The 18819-nt window shown below is 42.9% G+C and overlaps 1 protein-coding gene and 1 long non-coding RNA gene across 5 annotated transcripts in view; one reads left to right on the top strand and one right to left on the bottom strand.

The window, feature by feature from the left end:
• The window catches only part of INVS (inversin), a 201747-nt gene that overhangs the window by 13999 nt on the left and 168929 nt on the right, over positions 1-18819 (top strand). For 2 of the 4 annotated variants that reach the window (XM_043508523.1, XM_038388551.2), the window contains exon 3: positions 12839-13005. The exons of 1 other annotated variant lie outside the window; for it this stretch is intronic. In XM_043508523.1, coding sequence (XP_043364458.1) covers positions 12839-13005 — 167 coding nt within the window. Of the gene's footprint in view, positions 1-12838; positions 13006-14913; positions 14948-18819 lie in introns of those variants that run through there. One more of the 4 variants, XM_043508524.1, reaches the window with a different exon arrangement.
• LOC119850495 lies at positions 1149-10074 on the bottom strand. The gene is made up of 2 exons (XR_005290891.2): positions 9909-10074; positions 1149-1758 (listed from the first exon to the last, which is right to left on the bottom strand). It is a non-coding gene; the product is annotated as an uncharacterized LOC119850495 (long non-coding RNA).

Here is an 18819-nt window from a genome sequence, read left to right as displayed (position 1 = left end):
AAAGTTAAGGCTACATTTTAGTCATGGGTATTTTTAGTAAAAGTCAGACAGATCACAAGCAGTAAACAAAGTCATGGCCTGTGACCTGTCTGTGACATTTACTAAAAATACCTGTGACTGAAACTTGGGCAGGGGGCTGCAGGTACAGGCAGGGGGGCAGTCCAGGGGCACTATGGGTCCTGGGGCAGAGGGCTGGGCAGCATGGCCTGGGAACTCTGCTGTTCCTGTGGGGGAGGGAGGGGTCAGGCTGCAGTGTGTGGCCAGGACCCTTACTGGTGCTGGAGGGAGTAATGGGGAGGGGTTGTTGGCAGGCAAACCAGTGGGAGAACACTTCAGTCTCTCTGGTCACTCGATTACAGACCTAAGAGTGGCTATCCTTCAACAAAAAAGCTTCAAAAACAGACTCCAACGAGAGACTGCTGAATTGGAATTAATTTTCAAACTGGATCCAATTAACTTAGGCTTGAATAGAGACTGGGAATGGATGAGTCATTACACAAAGTAAAACTATTTCCCCATGGTATTTCTCCCTCCCACCCCACCCCCCACTGTTCCTCTGATATTCTTGTTAACTGCTGGAATTAGCCTACCTGCTTGTCACCATGAAAGGTTTTCCTCCTTTCCCCCCCTGCTGCTGGTGATGGCTTATCTTAAGTGATCACTCTCCTTACAGTGTGTATGATAAACCCATTGTTTCATGTTCTGTGTGTATATCAATCTCCCCTCCATAAGTGCTGGCTGCTGCAGTTCCCATTGGCTGCGGGGGTTGGGAGGCCTGCGGGTCCGAGCAGCATGAAGCCTCCCCCCCAGCTCCTTTGCTGCCTAGGAGCTGCAGGGCTGTGGGAGCTGAGGAGCTGCCCCACTCAGAGGTAAGCACCCCACCTCCTACACACCCAAACTGCTGTTGGTGGCCTGAGCCAGCACCAGCGGCTACAAAAGTAACAGAATCACTGTTAGACTCGCAGCCTTATGTTGACTACTGTTTCATGTTGTCTAGTGTTACAAGATCATAATCCAAACTGTAAAGTCTTTTGAGGCATGGTACCATCTCTTCTGTATCCTGTTCAGAACATAATCTAGGTATTTGTTACGTACCAATGTAAAGAAAGACAGTGGTAAAGTAAACATACAAGGTAGCAAAGTGGAAGTTGCCATAGAAACTATTTTTAATTAATTAATGCAGCTGCTGAACAAACTAGTAAACACCATTTCCTAGTTGTACCAGTGTGTCACTGCACTCACCAACCTTTCCTGCCTCCAGTGGAGTTCTGGTTCAAAGCATTTCTTAACTGTACAAGTGACTCACTACTCCCAGCAGATTCTGGGCCACAGCACCTTTTAATTGGGCCAGACACTTAACACTGATTCAATTTCCCTGGTGAGGGTAGACAGTGAGCTTGCCATCTCAACCACTGAGTCTGGCCATGGCAGGCTTCTCCCTGTGTCCTTGGGATTTAACCCTTGTTGCATCATTACAGAAAACACCACATCAAAATAATTTCCCATGTTCCCACAGTCAGAATCTCAGAACAACCTTTAGTGTCCATGATGACTGAGGCTCCAGGCAGGGTGATGGGGTCCATCATACACACATCTGTTTGTCAGCTAGCCACTGATCAGGCACACCCTTATTTCTGCTGTCTTCAGTCCCATGGATGTGACCTGACCCTCTTCTCCTTTTCAAGCTTCCTGAATTTGTCCTGGTCATCAAGGATCTGTTGCTCCAGCTCTGCCTCCTGGCTTCCAGCTTCATTGTCTCTTTGAGAGAGAGAAGAAAATTTGTTTTACAAACTATACCCAGTGTGTGATGAAATTAGTGTAAAACTATGAAGTGAGAACTTAAGAAAAGCTTTCAAGAGCCAAGGAAGAACTGCACCTTCAGTTTTGGTTCCCATTTTTGTTTATCATTAGCATAACTATTACATCCTGAATGAAATCCCAGATCAATCACCACATAAAATTAGGTGAACAAGTGACATTTCTACTTACTGCTTTCTAATACTGCTACTGAACATTAGAACTTATCACCTTAAGCAGCAATGAACAAACATTGTAAGCCTAGAAACCATGAAAAAAATAAGATGGCATTCTAATTTACTTTACTATGACACATTAAAGAATGTGTGTATGATCTGTTGGCTTCCCTAAAATTGGTAAGTGTATCACCTAAAACAATTAGAATTCATTACTTTTTTAAAACTGTAGTGTATGTAACTAAACTGGATGGTAACTACGTTAGATTCTAGTTTATTTTCTTTATCGAAGACCAGCTACATGTATAACTAGGGCTTAATTTTAAAAAAAAAAAAAACCTTTGAGTAGCACTAACCGTAACATTTAAAAATAATTTATAATAGAACCTCGCTAATAACCTCTTTTCATGCTGTTAGATGTAGTATGCTATAAAATTAAGTGTTAAGGCACCTAGAACTCTTGCTGTCTAATTATTTAGATCTAAATAAATAAAATGCACACACAACATCAGTCTCTTTGCAAGAACAATTCAGGGCAGAATTCTCACCCAGGCTTTGGGGGCCCGTGTTTGTACACATGAAGAATTGCATGTACACAAGTATAGGCCGGGGTTAAAAAGGTACCCCTTAATAGCAAAGTGTTGCAGTTAAGTCTTGCTGTTTTGACTTAATTTCATTTTGCAAAAAAATTCTGTAGAATATTTATTAAAAAAATCTATTTTTAAAACTAAACTACACTTCTAAAATTAAAGGAAGTACTTTTTGTAGTGCATTATTCTTGCTTTTGTATTGCCTGCTTAGTCTAATTTTCAAGATTCAGTAAATTGCAACAGTTCTCTCAGTCATTAGTGTAAATTAGCAAGGTTTTATTTTTAATTATTTTTGTGCATCTGTACTTTGTGCTGTTGGCTGACATGCCACACAAGACAATTATGGACATTCCAATCCAGCCAAAATCAGAAACTGTTTTGTGCATCAGCCCTCTTATTTCAGGGATGGATGAGACAAGGCCAAGGGTGAGTTTTTTGTGGGCATTGAGTGTAATCAGCATCATACTAGGCTGATGCAGCAAGATTATAGGTAGGTGTCTAGGGAAGGTTACAGACAGACTCATTACAAAAAAAATCTAAATTGTTTATATTAACCTTAGCTTCAGTTGAAGAGACCTCCCCTTGCTAATTTCAGCTTCCTGAACAGATGAATGGCTAGCTTGACCAATGACAGAAGTAGTTTGATCAGAAGTAGAGCTGGACAAAATGTTTTGGATTAATAGTTTATTTGCTGAAAGAGTATAGTCTTGGTCAACCTGAAACTATTTGCGATGTTGATACAAATTTGCCACATAGTTTGACAATTTTCTTTAATTTAGGTGCCATTTACAAAATGGGGTGGTACCTCCCCCACTATGAAAGCCTGCCCCTCTTGCCTGACCAAAATATTCTGTCTCTGTCCACCAAGCCTTTGTGGCTTTAAAGCTTGTAATCAACACCTTGGTTTCTTCGTTCTGCCTTTAGGGATTTTCCTCTCTCCAGGCCCCTTCCCTGCTGAAAAACTTAGGCTATGTCTACACTAGAATTTGGACTCATGGCCTCTTGCTCACTCATCATGCAGCATCCCAAGCTACACCTATATTGCATGCAAGTTTAGAGACCTTACAGTGGCACAGCTGTACTGTTGCAGCTGCACTGCTGTAAATCTCCTGTGTAGCCACTCTATGCCGATGGGAGGGAGCTCTTCCATCGGCATAATTAATCCACCCCCAATGAGTGGTGGTAGCTATATAGGCAGGAGGGCATCTCCCACCAACATACTGCTGTCCAAACTGGTGCTTCTTCTGTTGAAACTTATGTCGGTCAGAGATGTTTTTTTCTCCACACGCCTGGCCAACAAAAGTTTTACTGACAAAAGTGCTAATGTAGACATAGCCTTAGACAAAATGTTCTCCTGAGATTTCAGCCCTCCAGTTGTCCTTAGGTGTTAGGGCAGTCACCTGGGATGTGGGAGACCCTGTTCAGTTCCTTCCTGTGTCTCATACGGAGCAGAGATTAGATCTGGGTCTCTAACATGGGACACTGCCTCAACCACTGGGCCAGGGGTTGGCAACCTATGGCATGTGTGCCAATTTTTAATGGCATGTTGCTTCCTGCTAGGTTTCAACCACCAGCCCCACTCAGCCCTCTGCTGAACCCAGACCGGCACCAGGCTGAGCGGGGCCAGGGCCAGGACCCCGGCAGGCAGTAGCATGCCATTAAAAATCCTGCCTGCCCCAGCCTGCTCTTCTCAACCCCCTGCCCCTGCAGGGGCAGGGTGAAGAAGCTTGGTCCTGCCAGCTGTTGCTGCAGGGCAGGCAAATTCCCCCTCCCCCGCCTCTTCCCCCAGCATGCTGGGTTCCTGCCCCTCCTCCTCTCCCTGCTGCCGATCAGCTGATGGCTCTTGTGAGGGAGGGGGAGAAGCAGAGCTGCTGGTCCGGGGAGGAGGTGGAGACGAGGTGGGGACTGGGCCTTGGGGAAGGGGGGTGGAATCAGGGCTTATCTCCTCCAGCCCCCTGCTATCAGCTGCTCTAAGCAGGTGGCTGGGAGCACCCCCATGGCCTTAGCCCACACCCCCCCTGCACCCCTCCCCCCACTCTCAGCCCCCCATGCCTCACATTCCCACATGCACCCTGAGCACCAAATTGGAGATCCTGCATCCCTCACACCAAATAGGAGCTGCCCAGGTAAGCACTCCACACCCAAACTTCCTGCCCCAACTGTGAGCCCCCTCCCTCATTCTAGCTCCTGGCCAGACCCTGCACCCCAACCCCCAGCCTGCTCCTTCACCCCCAGCCCTATGATCAGTGCACCCCCACCCTCAGCTCAGTGCAGAGAGAGGGAGAATGGGCTGGAACCAGGAAGAAGGTAGGTACCCACTCTTTGTGGGCAGGGCTGAGTGGGGCCAGCAGCTGCAACCCTGGCTGGCAGGAGCCGGCGGACGGAAGCCCAGACCGGCAACAGGCTGAGTGGCAGTGGGCTGACCTGCTCAGTCCACTGCTGGTCTGGGATCCTGGCTGCTGGCCCCACTCAGCCTGCTGCCGGTATGGGGTTCTGGCTGCTGGCCCCTTGCCAGCTTGGGTCCCGGCCACAGGCCCCGCTCAGCCTGCTGCCGGCCTAGGTGAATGGAACCCCAGGCTGGCAGTGGGCTGAGCAGGCCGGCAGCATAAGATCAGCATTTTATTTTAATTTTAAATGAATCTTCTTAAACATTTTGAAAACCTTGTTTACTTTACATATGATAGTTTAGTTATCTAGACTTGTAGAGAGACCTTCTAAAAAATGTTAAAATGTATTACTGGCACGCAAAACCTTAAATTAAAGTGAATAAATGAAGGCTTGGCGCACCACTTCTGAAAGGTTGCTGACCCCTGCACTGGTTTGTGGGATATTCTGGTGTGGGTGTAGCTCAGTCTCTCCTGTTGAGGCTGTTCAACTATATAAATAGTTGATAGAGCAGGGATTTGAAACTTGGGTCTCCCAGACAGGAGAGATGGAGAGGGACCCACACCAGTGACTTGTTCCCCAGAGAGTGCACAAGAGAAGGGGGAGAAAAAAATCCACCTTTAAAGTCAGGGAACAAGGAGACCTTATGTTGCTGTACAGTATGGGTACTTCCTCTGGTACTGAGACTACCCAAAAAGACTTCCAGTACCGCTGCAGGTGCTGCTTGGGGTTGCTTGCTCTCAGTATTGGAAGTATAATCTTCTAAACTCAAGGACTCCTCAACAAGCAACAACTCCAGCAAAATCATCCTCCTCAGTAGAGTCCTCATCAAGTCATGGCAAGGAGTGCACATATAGTCCATCAGTACAGTCCCCAGAACTACTAGATATGGTCACTCCCAAGGAATAGTACCCAAACTCACTGGTACTGCCCAGATTCCTCTTCAGTGAAGATCTTTGTTTTCTGGAAGAACCCAAATCCCCTCTCTCAAGGGATACTGAAAGGGTTTTCTTGCCGTACTGTCAGTCCCTCTGGATCCGGTCCGTCTTCCAGTGCTACCACACGATCTCATGAAGACTCTGCCTCCAATATCAATGCAGTTACAACTCCTTCCTTAGCCTTTGATACGGACACCTGTAACGCCTCCAATAGACACAGAGAGGACATTTCCTTGGACTCTGATGTCTGTAGGTGGACCTGTCAAAACCAGCAGCCACTGAATCTTGGGACCCTCTTCCTCAGGGTGAGCGTTCACAAGAGTGAGGCATAGAGGAGACACCATCCAATAAATCTTCCTCCTCAACTGATGAAGCAGTTATGGTGATACCCCTCCCAGCCCACCTTCCTACTCAGATGATTGCAAGACCTTTCAGGATTGAGCATTGGTCTGCTAAACCCAGGGTTGTGAGTTCAATCCTTGAGGGGGCCATTTAGGGATCTGGGTCAAAAATTGGTCCTGCTTTGAGCAGGGAGTTGGACTAGATGACCTCCTGAGGTCCCTACCAACCCTGATATTCTATGATTCTATAAAAAGGATTGCAGAAGCCTTGTACGTCCATTGGGAGGAAATACAAGAACTTTAGCACTCCTTTCTGGACATCTAGTCCTCTTCTCAGGGCAAGATTGTTAATCAATGACTTCTTATTGCAAGCCTGCACAGTGTTGCAAACACCAGCGACCATTCTATCTACTTGGGGTGATAAAAATTAGTATGTACTGGCCAAGGGTTCAGAGTACCATTTCTCCCACCCTACCTCTAACTCTGATTATCAGTGCTGTCAATAAAAAACAAACAATATTGGTCTAGATCAACACCCTCCAACCAAGAACTTAAGCACTTGGACCTTTCCAGCCATAAAAGCTATGCTTTAGCTGCTGTGCAATTCAGAGTGGTCAGCTATCAGGACTTGACAGCAAAATATAACTCCACAAATTGCTCCAAATTCTCATTTTATTGATCATTTGCTTCAAAACCAGAGGAAGCAGTTTCAAGCTTTGATCACAGAAGGCCAGGTGATTGCTAAGATTTCCCTTCAGGTTTCACTTGATGCAGTGGACATGGCTTTGCACTCTCTGGCCACTACTGTAGTCATGCGTCAAGTATCATGGCTGCAATCTTTTGTCCTCCCTGGAAGTACAGAAGTACTCTGGAGGACCTTCCATTTTAAGGACCTAAGCCTTTCATTGATGCCATAGATGGATCCCTCCACTCATTCAAAGATTCCAGGACAACTTTGTGATCCCTTGGCATCTATACACCTGTGACAAAGATTAAATACTGCAAGCCACAGATAGCTCAGTTGCCTCTCCCAGTCCACTGCCAAACTTCCAGAAAGAGGTCCAGATTTCCTAATCAGGGGCCATTCTCTACAGTGTGATCTCAGTAGGCAACTTCCTCCAAGCAACTGTTTTGACCTATTGGTTGAGCATTGTGAATCATCCCTTTTCTGGATCCTTTGCTGTACCATCCCACTCCTTTGAGGGCTGCCTCTCTCATTTTGTACTTCCTGGGAGCTCATCATCTCCGAGAGATGAATCCAAGAGAGAGTTTCATTGGGCTGTCCAGTTCAATTCCATCCCTCCTTCCCATACCATCCCCATCATTTTTTTCAGGGAGCCTTCTCAAGAGGGTCTCTTATGACAGATGATAAAAGCTCTTCTGCTTCTGGGGTGACAAACCCATTCCAATGGATTTCCATCAGGAAAGGATTATTCTACTCCAGATACTTCTGGGTTCCCATGGAAAAAAAGGTAGAGACTGATTTTTGATCTCAAGGCTTTAAACACCTTTGTCCTCACTGAGCAGTTTAGGATGGTAACCATGGTACTGATAATTCCATATTTGGATCCGGGTGAGTGGTTCATTGCCCTCTGCTTCCAGGATGCATACTTTCATGGAACTTCCCCCAGGTGCTTCCTACGATTCATCATTGGCAAGGACCATTATCAGTACCATGTCCTGCCCTTTGGCCTTTCAGCTGCCCTAAGTGTCTTCACAAAGGTCCCATCAGTCATTGCAGCCAATCTTTGTCAGATGGGAATAATTTTCTTCCCCCATCTTGATGACTGGCTACTCAAGGATAGCTTCTTTCTTGAGATGCATTTGGAATCCAATAAGGCACTTATTCCTCTTCTACTCTCTGGGCCCCTGACTCAATGTGAGAAAAGTCTGCTCTCACTCCTCTACAACTAAGACTTCATCCAAGCCATATTGGACTCCATGTCTGCCAGAGTGTACCTGTCCATGGATGGGTTTGCTATAGTGTCCAGCCTTATTTCCACATGACAACAGAGTCCTCAACCAACAGCAAGAGCTGATCTTTAGCTCCTAGACCACGGGGAAGCCTGTACATCAGTAAGACTACATGCAAGGTTGGCTCAGTTCTTTCTACACCCCCTAGCAAGCACAAACGTTCAAACTGGTGGCAATACCTTGGAGCGTTCTCTGCTCCCTAAACTGATGGAAAGATCATTAAAAGTACTGTGTGGGAGTTTCCTTTTCACATCCTTCTCCAACAAAGATGACCATCACAGAGACCTACCTTCTGGGTTGGGGCACCCATTTCCAGGACTTTATTTCCAGCTCTTTGCACACATTTTCCCAGCACTACACTATCATGTATGAATTAGGGCTGATGTGGCCTTTAGTGAAGCTGTTCTGTGCTCTACTGAATCTATCTTCTCAGCATCCTCCTCTGTAATTGAGGGTACTGTTTGGGCATCTTATAGGGAGCACCCATCGGGACAATAACTTGAAGAAGAAGGAGAGGTTTCTTAGCTTGTGTAGTTGTTTTGCTTCTATGGTTGATCCACTTCCTCTCTCCTTTGGAGTCCTTGCCTCTGGTCTTCATGATTGAGAAGGAACTGGAGCTGCAGTGGGTCCATCACTCTCTATGCACTCTTGTACTGGAGTACAAGGTTGCGTAGGGCACAGGTGTGGCTGCTATTCACAAAGATCTCCAATCAAGACTGCATGGGAATGCACACCACCTGATGTGGAGCACCTGTAGAGACAACATCTTGACGAATTCCAGTTATCGTACAAGGTAGGTAACCTCTTTTTGGTTCAGGTTGAATCAAATTTCCCCTCCACCCCCATTTTTTTTTTAATCCTGCCAGTGAACTGAAAAATCAGTTTGTTCCCCAGCTCTAATTAGGAGGCTCTCAGACTTACTGGAAACTTTGACCGAGTGTCCAAGAATAGAGATGACAGAGAACTGCAGGAGGTAATTCCACAGCAGATGGCATTGCTTTTTGTGGTCTCTTGTCTATCACAAACAAGGTAAATACCAGGAGTTAACCAAGTTCTGTAGTTAGTTACCATTACTTTGAGTCTGTTAATAACTCTAGTTCATATCAAATCATATGTTCTCAGTAGGTGATAAAGCAGAGCACAAGGGTGAGGCAGTGAACTAATCTTTTGGTATGGTACTGAATCATGCCTGTCCAAAGTCTGACATTGTGCTAGGTTGCCCTGAAGGGAAAGCAGAGGGGGATTCAAAAAGAAGTTTAATTTTTATACATGTAACGGGACACTCACCTCTCACAAGCACCCACTTGGCTGAGTGCAGGCTCCTATACTCACTCTGTATGTGGTGGGTCTTTGTGACTTAGCCCTCTAGCCAAGTCACACACAGTCTGCCTCTGAGAGCAAAGCAAAACCCCTTCCAGGGTACAAGTCCAACAGCAGTCTCTCTCAGTGCTCCCTGTAACATCTCCCTCAAGTTGTCTCTGCTCTGGGATAGAACAGTGCCCCAGGGCTCCCTCCCTGGAGACTATGTCTTCAGACTTTTAGGGCCTTTCTGGCTGCAGCTCTCCAGCTGGGCCACTATAATTCAGTTCCCCCTCTGGGGTGCTTCAATGTCCAGGCCACTTCCCCCAGTGGGTAATGAGGGGGAAGGGAGAGATCTGGCCCCACCTGCTACTCTAGGTATCTGCCCAGTAGATAGCAACTACTTACAGTGTCCTTTTATCTAGGTCATGCTGCTGCTTTAATTCCCTGGGCCATTTTCCCACAGCCATGCGCCATCTTCAGCCTTACTGCAGGGCCTTGTCCTAATGGAGGCCCAGCAGACGGCTGGGCAGCTCTCCCTCAGCCAGCCACACTCTATCTCCAGCAAGGAACTGGCCTTACTCTGGCCCTTCAGCTCTTCTTATACTGACCTCTTGGGCTCTGATTGGCTGTGTCCTACACTGCCACTCTAGGTAGCTTGGAGGACCCTCTCCACTGCCCTTTTCTGGAACGGGGTGTATCAGGGGGCCTCAGAGGGTCTAGTATACCCCGTCACAATATGTACCAGGTGAATAGGCTGTTTGATTTGTGAGGGGAATCTTCCTAGCACTCCATTCCAGGGTTGCCTTTAAAAAATACCTAGGAGACAGATGATGGGACCAATGAGAGTGAAGGAAAGGGTCTAGAGCAAGTTGGATGGGACTCATAAAGAAGCCCATGCTGTTGACCCTGGCTTTAGTGTCCAAGGGTAGATTTCCATAAGCGGGGTGGTCTGGTATTCCCCTCCTCTCAGAGGTGAGGGATTGAGCTAGTGCTTTGTGATGCCAACCAGCTACTTTCTTTCCTAAATTTGGAAGAGGGGAACTGGCTGGGAGAAATTGTCCCTAAGGCAGCCATGTGGATATTCCTAACTTGAAGACATGATGGGGGGAAAACCCCTGTCCTTGGCACAGTTAAGAAGAGACCTAGAGAGGTTGGTCTATGACTTGTACAAGAATCTCTGGGGGTGAAAAGTGTATGGATGTGTTTCCAGCTACACTACAATGTCTGCTCTTTCCCAAAGAAAGTTTCAAAATGCCATCAAGACTCTATGTACCTCTATCCAGTAGCATGTCAGGGCCTTCTCATTGGACCTTGCCAGTGTACCCAGTAGTTAAGTCAGTCTAACAGCAGTGACAAGACAAATTGTAAAATATGAAGACTGGAAGCATTGCGGCAGTTGTTGCAATTTTGTCTACAGTAGAGGTGGCCAAAGCCATATATGACAATCTTCAAAAGTTTGAGAGCTCAGGGTTTCAGCCCCTCTCCTGCTGAAGCTTCGAGCCCCAACAGGGCCCTGCTAGGCATAAGTCAGAGGCAACGCTTGGGGGAGCTTGTGGGATCACATACCCCCCTCTCCCACGTCCCCCAGATTTTTGCTAGAGTTTGCTGGCCCTGCTCTCGGTCACATGGTGCCACAGAGCCCCCTCCCTGCACAGCAGCTACTGGAGCCAGCAAGCTGGGGACTGCACCCAGCCCTGGGGAGAGGCAGCAGCAAACAGCTGGGAGCTGTAGGGAAAGCTGCTGCTTTTGCTGCTGCTTCTCCCTGTGGAGTGAAAGCTTCAGCCCTTCCCTGCAGCTCCCAGCTGTTTGCCGCTGCCTCTCTGTTCAGAGCTAACACCTGGGAGCTGCAGGGAGGGGCTGCTGAGGGTAAGAGGGAGCATGCCTGGGGGGAACAAGACTCAAGCTGTTGATGGGGGGAGCCAAACCTTTAAATTATCCCCCCACTCAGCAAGCACGAGTCGTCTCTGGCAGAAGCCTTTAGCCCCACCACCCAGCTGCAGGGCAGAAGCCTCTTGTTCCCCGCTCCAGTCTGTTAGGTGGAGAATTGGGGGAAAGGGGGACATAGCAGGCTCTGTGAGCTGCACTTTAACTGTAAAAGAGCCACGTGCGGCTCCTGAGCCAAGGTTTGTCCACCCTTAGTCTAGAGTATCATGAGGTTTAATTCTTTTCTTAAAGCCCCAGCTTCTGGAGTCGTGATTATATTAGCATCTTAGTTTTCATTTACAAAAAATAAGTTTCTAGCCCTCATGATTGCAGAGAAAACTTGAAAATGTGAATCTTAAAGTCTTAGAAACCAGAGAGCAAATAAAAATAACCAAATATTTATTCTTTTATAGAAATATATCATGGTTTTAAAACTAATTCTATTATATTGGGGGTCCCAATTCATGTTTTTTGAATGTTTGGGATTGGTAGTCCCAGGATGCTGCAAATTGATACAGGAATGACTGAATATGTATTATGGGCTAGTTATGTTCTTCTGCCAGGCAGCTGCACAAATGATTAAGGGGGAGGAAGGAATCTCCTGCATGGCCATGTTAACTTTCAGTGGGTTGTGGCTCTGGGCACAGGGGGAGTTATGAAATTGCATGATATAATCAGTATAGTATTCCTTGGGTGTTTATTTTTATATTAAATATGATTTATTTTATCCTGCTCCCAAATGTTCTATTTCTAATGTGTTGCAGATTTTTATACTGATGATACAAAACTACATTGTAGAAGTTGTCAGGTGGGAGCTCAATTTAGATAGCTTAGCAAAGGATACTTGGGGCATTTGATACCAGGAAGGAGGGGGTTGGTTTCTGTTTTTGACACCCAGGAAGCAGTTAAGACTTTTGGCACTGTGGGGATGCATCTTCATTCCCTCCCTATTGTGGGTGGAAAGGAAGCGATCTGAATTTTTTAGAAGGGCTTGAACTTCGTTTCCCATCCCAACAACTCTTGGTAGCAACCAGCTGACTCACTCATCCTGTGCCAATATTTGCATCCAAAAGAGATGGATAAGCATATTAGCTGATTGTTTATGCTAAAATGAGGAGCAGTGAAATAGATGATAATATTGATGTTAAAAATCAAGTTTCATTCAATTTCTCCTTCTGTTCCTTATTATGGGATGGGATAAAAAAGTAGGGACTGATCTGTTTTTAAGTAGCCTTCATAATTGTGAGTACCTCTTTAACCTATTAAAACACTTACTGTTGAGGGAGCAACTTATGACTAAAGATTGTTGTGTCTGTACAGATTACATGCTTTCTCAAATAGACAGTTACATTTTACCTTTACTTAAGCTTTAGTGATGCAAACTTTAGTAATCATCTTTTATATAATTATAGGAAACCCTGAGCTGAAAGATAAAGAAGACCAGTTTGGGAGGACTCCACTCATGTACTGTGTGTTGGCTGACAGGTTAGATTGTGCTGAGGCCTTGCTGAAGGCAGGAGTAGGTATTAATAAAGCTGATCATAGCCAGAGAACTGCTCTCCATCTTGCTGCACAAAAGGTAATTAAATAAAAATGCTCTAATACCTAATGCGCTACTAATGTTGCCACTGGCATTCAGTTTAAGAAACTCTTAAATAACTAAGTAAATGATACCCAGTATTTTCAAAGGACTCTACTGTTCTCTAGGCCATCATGCTATAAATGTTAGTATTTTGGAAAATGTTACTAGGAATTTGGCTTGTGCAACAGTTAATCTCTTTATTCTCTCTATTTTTTGTGATTTAAACATATGGTTGACTTCATTTGCCACTAATCTAGTGGCCCTTTGCTCTAATAACTGTTCCCTTCTAGGGAAAGCAATTTTTGTCCATTTCAGAACAATGAAGTTCTGACTCTGTAAGCTTGTTCCTACATTCAGTGATACATATTGGAGTATTGTCATTGACTTGAATGGCTGCAGGACTGTGCCTTAACTAACTATCAGTGCCAGCAGCAACTCTGAGAATTTCTTAAAAGATAAAGTATGTGAAGGGAAATTTAGGTACTGTATTAGGAAATTCATTACATATCTGTTGTGCCTTCTTCAGTTATATCAGTTTGTTTCCTATTTATTAGGGCTATCAATTAATTGCAGTTAACTCATGCAATTAACTAAAAAGAATAATCATTATTAAAAATTAATTGATTAATCGCATTTTTCATCGCACTTTTAAACAATAGAATACCAATTGACATTTATTAAATATTTTTGGATGTTTTTCTACATTTCAAATATATTGATTTCAATTACAATACAAAATACAAAGTATACAGTGGTCACTTTGTATTATTTTATTACAAATATTTGTACTGTAAAAATAAACAAAGAAATAGTATTTTTCAGTTCACCTCATACAAGTCCTGAAGTGCAATCTATTGTGAAAGTGCAATTTACAAATATAGATTTTTTTGTTACATAACTGTACTCAAAAAACCAAAACAGTGTAAAACTTTTGAGCCTACAAGTCCACTCAGTCCTACTGCTTGTTCAGCCAATCGCTAAGACAAACAAGTTTGTTTACATTTAACTTGTAAAGATAGTGATAGAGATAGTGCTGTTCGCATCTTATTTACAGTGTCATCTGAAAGTGAGAACAGGCGTTTGCATAGCACTTTTGTAGGTGTCATTGCAAGGTATTTATGTGCCAGATATGCTAAACATTCGTTTGCCCCTTCATGCTTCGGCCACCATTCCAGAGGATTTGTAGCCTCTAAAGTTTTACATTGTTTTATTTTTGAGTGCAGTTATATTTTTGTACATAATTCTACGTTTGTAAGTTCATCTTTCAAGTTAAAGAGATTGCACTACACTATTTGTATTAGTTGAATTGAAAAATAATAATTTTTTTTACTGTGCAAATATTTATAATCAAAAATAATAATATAAAGTGAGCACTGTACACTTTGTATTCTGGCTTGTCATTAAAATCAATATATTTGAAAATGTAGAAAGCATCCAAAAATATTTAAATAAATGGCATTCTATTATTCTTTAACAGTGTGATTAATTATGATTAATTTTTTTAATCACTTGACAACTCTACTATTTATTTATGATATATCCATCACAGGTGGCAACAATAAATATAATTTAGTCATGAGGGGAACAATATGTATGAAGAGTATTTAGGATTGGGAGGAGTATCCAAAGTAATGGGTAACCAAGCAGGTGGGTGAGATCAGCTGGCGAGCCAGCACTTAGGTAGCAAGGGCTTCTGCAGTAACTAGGCTTGGAGAGGAATTGCACTTGTTCTACAGGGAAGTGACTGCATGGCAAAGGGTATGAAGAGGCATAGCTGGTGGAGAGGAGCTACAGAGCCAGTCAGGAAAGGACAGCGCTGTTTTAAAGGAGTTGCAATGAGGACAGATCATGGCAATTGTATATTGGAATTAATGATGTTTTTTCTTTTAATTTTTTAATTCATAGTTATGGTTGAGGATTTAATTGTTCAAAAGTCAAGGTCAGTTCAGCCATGTTCCCTCAGCTGTGTGTTAAACCATGTAATTTATACTACTTTGTTTTCACCTGTTCATAATTTTCCAAAATATTTAATTTTGTGTATGTGTATGTAGGTATGTATATATATGCGTGTGTATGTGAGTGTATACATATATGTATACACACACACATTTTTGTTTTAGACGGAGCTATAATGAAATGGGTTGAAGTTTGAACTGTGAAATATTTCATGGTCAGAATCCTTACTGAGGACTAGTGTCTGTGCTTGGTTTGAAAAGAGAAATGTTTTGATTTAACAGTTATTCATGTGCAACTGGTTACAGCCATATTCCTGCTTCAGGATCTGCTAGAGCAGACCGCAGTACCCAGTCAGATGCCCATTGAAGTCAGTGGGTCTCTCAATGGACATAGGGGTCTGTTAGTGGATCCCAAACAGTATTAGGAAATAATTGTTCATTTGCCAAGTCAAATTGCTTACAAGTTTCACTGGGAAATGCTAAAAATCATGTAAACTGTGTAAGATGGTCTTCTGTAATTCTCTTCTATTTGTTTCCTTTAAAAGTAGTGTTAATTGCACCCAAAAGTTCCTTCAGCTACACACAACATACAGTAAAAATTGTTGCTTGATAAATGTTGTCCTGAAAGGTAACCTTACGTGTCAAATTCCCTAAGTGACCATATAAAAGATATCCTGAAATATTTTACTATGTTGGATTGCCTTTAGTAAGTGATCACCTCTCCAAGGTGACTAGAGTTTTACCCACAATTGGTTTTAGATATAGTACTACTCTTTTCTAGGAATCTAGTTGACCCATTGCTCCCAAGGGATACATTCTGAACACATACAGTTATATATGAGAGACTCTGTTCTTTGCATAGATATGTATATTGCTGTAAAATATTACATTGAATCACCAGTGTAGTCCATTCTTTGTTTTGTGTATGTAACTGGCAGACAAATGAATGTTTTAGCTACAAGCGAACTTTTCATACATTAAAAACTTAATTTTATTAAGTATTTCAGATCATTTATATTTTAAGAATTTAAGAAACAAGAACGTTTTTCATTTCAATTGAGATTTAATCTTGGATAGAATTCTCTTTAGCTTCACATAAAGTTCTCAGCCACCTTTATTAAGACTACTTATTAGTTTCTTGAGTTGTTGTTTGTTACAAGTTTCATTATATAAGGTGACAATTGCACAAATGTAATATTTTCCATTCCTCCTTCCTTTGTTGAATGTAAACCTTAAACTGCTTCTCTGTCACTCAGGCAGATAACAAAATATGCAACATATGCAAAGTTAACATTCAGAGCAACTTTAGTTCCTGGAAGTTTTGACTCTTGATCTTGCACCTTTAATGTTGCATTACAACTAGATTTTTTTCTTTTATTGCTTTAAATAATAAATTCATTTAACAGCAAACTGTAATCCAAAATACAACATATATGGCAGAGTTAACATACGTAAAGGGACCTTTCACTTCTGCTTTTCCTCTGTTTTGCCCATGGAGGCGGAAACCAAACTGGCCTTTTTGCCTCACTGCTCTTTCTTGCACATGCTTCCTGATTGGTATTTGAGCAGTTCACTCTAAATCTTAATGAAAATGAGGTCCTGTGCATGCTCAATGTGGCATTTATAACTTTGTTCCAAAATAAAATCTTTCAAATTAACAGGACCTCATGTGCGATTTATTATTTTTGAACCCCAAGGGTTAAAAATACATAAATAAAGCATGCCACACCTCAAAACTATTGAGATGGGCTTAAATCATGAGATTTTAAAAATATATTTTGGGTTCTTTGTATTTGTCTTCTGGCTTTTGAGCTTTTAGGGTTCATAGTTTCTAACCTTCATGTTTGATCAAAAAAGCAAGAAAACTTTTTTTTTCTCTCAGAATAAAAGGTGAGTTTCTCTCAGAATCTTCTGACCAGAAGAGCTGGGGCTTTAAGAAAGTCACCTACAAATGTGAGATTCAAAATAAAATTGTGTGAATTAACAACATGCAAAGTAAGCTGTCATAGGATAAGAGGAAAGGTCCTCTAATGGATTGGTAATTGGTTAAAAGATAGGAAACAAAGAGTCAGTTTTCAGAATGGAGAGCAGTAAATAGTGGTGTCCCTTAATGGTCTGTACTGGGACCAGTCCTGTTCAACATATTCATAAATGATCTAGAAAATGGGGTAAACAGTGAGGTGGCAAAATTTGCAGATGATACAAAGCTACCCAAGATAGTTAAGTCCCAAGCAGACTGCGAAGAGCTACAAAAGAATCTCACAAAATGGTGTGACTGGGCAACAAAATGGCAGATGAAATTCAATGTTGATTAATGCAAAGTAATGCACATTGGAAAACGTAAATAATAATTTAGATGATGTCTAAATTAGTTGTTAACACTCAAGAAAGAGATCTTGGAGTCATTGAGGATAGTTCTCTGAAAACATCCACTCAATGTGCAGCAGCAGTCAAAAAAGTGAACAGAATGTTGGGAATCATTAAGAAAGGGATAAATAATAACGCAGAAAATATCATATTGCCTCTATATAAATCCTTGACCACATGTATGACCACATCTTAAATACTGCATACAGATGTGGTCGCCCCATCTCAAAAAAGATATATTGGACTTGGAAAAGGTTCAGAAAAGGGCAACAAAAATGATTGGGATATAGAATGGCTTCCGTATGAGGAGAGATTAATAAGCCTTTCAGCTTGGAAAAGAGAGGACTAAGGGGGGGGGGGATATGATAGAGGTCTATAAAATCTGACTGGAGTGGAGAAAGTAAATAAGGAACTTTCTAGTTGGTGTAGGTCCTGCTTTGAGCAGGGGATTGGACTAGATGACCTCCTGAGGTCTCTTCCAACCCTAATATTCTATGATTCTAAGTGTTATTTACTCCTTCTCATAACACCAGAACTAGGGGTCCCCAAATCAAATTAATAGGCAGCAGATTTAAAACACACAAAAGGAAGTATTTTTTCACACAACACACACAGTCTGTGGAACTCTTTGCCAGAGTATGTTGGGAATGCTAAGACTATAACAGGGTTCAAAAAAGGACTAGATAAGTTCATGGAGGATAGGCTCATCAATGGCTATTAGACAGGATGGGCAGGGATGGTGTGTCTAGCCTCTGTTTGCCAGAAGCTGGGAATGGGCGATAGGGGATGGATCACTTGATGATTACTTGTTCTGTTCATTCCCTTTGGGGCATCTAGCATTGGCCACTGTCAGAAGACAGGACACTGGGCTAGATGGACCCTTGGTCTGACCCAGTATGGCCGTTCTTAACATGGAATTAGGAAAGCACCCTCTTAATTCATTAAGGACTCTGTATCACTTTTTATTTTCTGAGTTCTTGTGAGCATGTAGTAAGACCCGTCAAGAACTTTTTGAGAAATCAAATGGCACCAACCAGTCCTAGATATCGAATCATCTTTCACAATTAGACCCACAAAAATAGTTAAGACATGGACAGCTCCTTTTGTTCTCAACAGAAAAGAATAAACCAAATGGTACCCAATTCCTCAGGGTGGAAAGTTAGAGTTCATTAGTTTTAGTGTGGAAATAAACAATAGCTCTTTTTGGCAGGGTGTAAAATCATAGAAGATTAGGGTTGGAAGAGACCTCAAGATGTCATCTAGTCCACCCCCCTGCTCAAAGCAGGACCAACACCAACTAAATCATCCCAGCCAGGGCTTTGTCAAGCTGGGCCTTAAAAACCTCTAAGGATAGAGATTCCACTACCTCCCTAGGTAACCCATTCCAGTGCTTCACTACCCTCTTAGTGAAATAGTTTTTCCTAATATCCAACCTAGACCTTCCCTGCTGCAACTTGAGACTATTGCTCCTTGTTCTGTCATCTGCCAC

This window comes from Dermochelys coriacea, chromosome 2 (assembly GCF_009764565.3).
Source record: "Dermochelys coriacea isolate rDerCor1 chromosome 2, rDerCor1.pri.v4, whole genome shotgun sequence".
Lineage (NCBI taxonomy): Eukaryota > Metazoa > Chordata > Testudines > Dermochelyidae > Dermochelys > Dermochelys coriacea.
The sequence above is the reverse complement of the archived record's forward strand: the minus strand, read 5'-3'. Positions and strand labels throughout refer to the sequence as shown.